We start from the raw sequence: 985 nt of genomic DNA on the forward strand, positions 1-985 counted from the left end.
TTTGCATCCACAACTAACATAATGTTCTATTTATCCCATAGTGTGAATGTTGTGTTAATATGCAAACTGCTAAATTGACTTCGGAGTTTTGATTAATGTTTAATGTAATGAACATTGACCGTCTGTCTGTGTATTACTGCGTGTTCCAGAATACACAATACGCAATAATTGTATCAACCATACTTGCAATTTCTTTATGTTATTATTACCTCAGTATTATTTTATTGCCAATTGAACACAGCATCTCTATTATTTCTAACGAGTTTTAAGCTAAGAAACCGTTTATTCGTTTAGGATTCTAGCTAGACCAGGAATTATGGCTCAACTGATTGCTACCATCTGTCTGGTACTGGGTGCTTCCGCCGCCGAGGGGGCAATTATTGCTGGTTCAAGCCTTGCTGGAACGACGATTGAAAATCTTGCGTTAGGAACAGGTTACAGTGTTTCAATGGCCATGGAAGTATCAAATTTTACCCCGTATGTGCTCGGTGATCCGAAGGTTACAACAAATAGTGGAGGTATCACTATGAGTCCTAAAGTAATTCAGCCGAATTACAAAGAGGCGATGGTGGCAACAAAGACTGCATATTCGACTGGTGGTACCTTTGGTGTCGTGTCCTGGGAAATAGCGGAAAAATCTCGCCGGATAGTCGTCATGTGGTCGGTACCGTATAATCACAACTTTTACAGTAACTGGTTAGCGGTTGGCATAACGAAGCAAAACTTAAACCATGATTCTGGATGGGCTGACCAAATGTACTACTATGGAAGTAACGATCAGTAAGGGTTTACTAGGCAGGGGTATTATTACAGCACAATGAGCGTGATCTGGGAGGCCGATGGGTTGAAAATATCCGCAGAAATGACAACATCATACAAATCAGTAGTGACTGTACGAGTGGAAAAAGTTTGATAAAAATGAACAGTAGAGGTATGTCTTAATTAAACATGTTCCCTTTAATAATGACCAGCATTGTTTTTCTCA

At 39.7% G+C, this 985-nt stretch overlaps 1 protein-coding gene across 1 annotated transcript; it reads left to right on the forward strand.

The window, feature by feature from the left end:
- Window positions 1–316: 316 nt before the first annotated feature.
- LOC127849103 (tereporin-Ca1-like) lies at window positions 317–784 on the forward strand. Its single transcript, XM_052381825.1, has one exon. It carries the CDS (start codon window positions 317–319, stop codon window positions 782–784), a length of 468 nt encoding a protein of 155 aa, XP_052237785.1.
- Window positions 785–985: the final 201 nt, after the last annotated feature.

Source organism: Dreissena polymorpha, chromosome 10, assembly GCF_020536995.1.
Source record: "Dreissena polymorpha isolate Duluth1 chromosome 10, UMN_Dpol_1.0, whole genome shotgun sequence".
Classification (NCBI taxonomy): Eukaryota; Metazoa; Mollusca; class Bivalvia; order Myida; family Dreissenidae; genus Dreissena; species Dreissena polymorpha.

What these genes read in the sequence shown, in the direction of transcription:
- LOC127849103 (XM_052381825.1), top strand. Translation starts at nt 317, where the DNA reads ATGGCTCAACTGATTGCTACCATCTGTCTGGTACTGGGTGCTTCCGCC.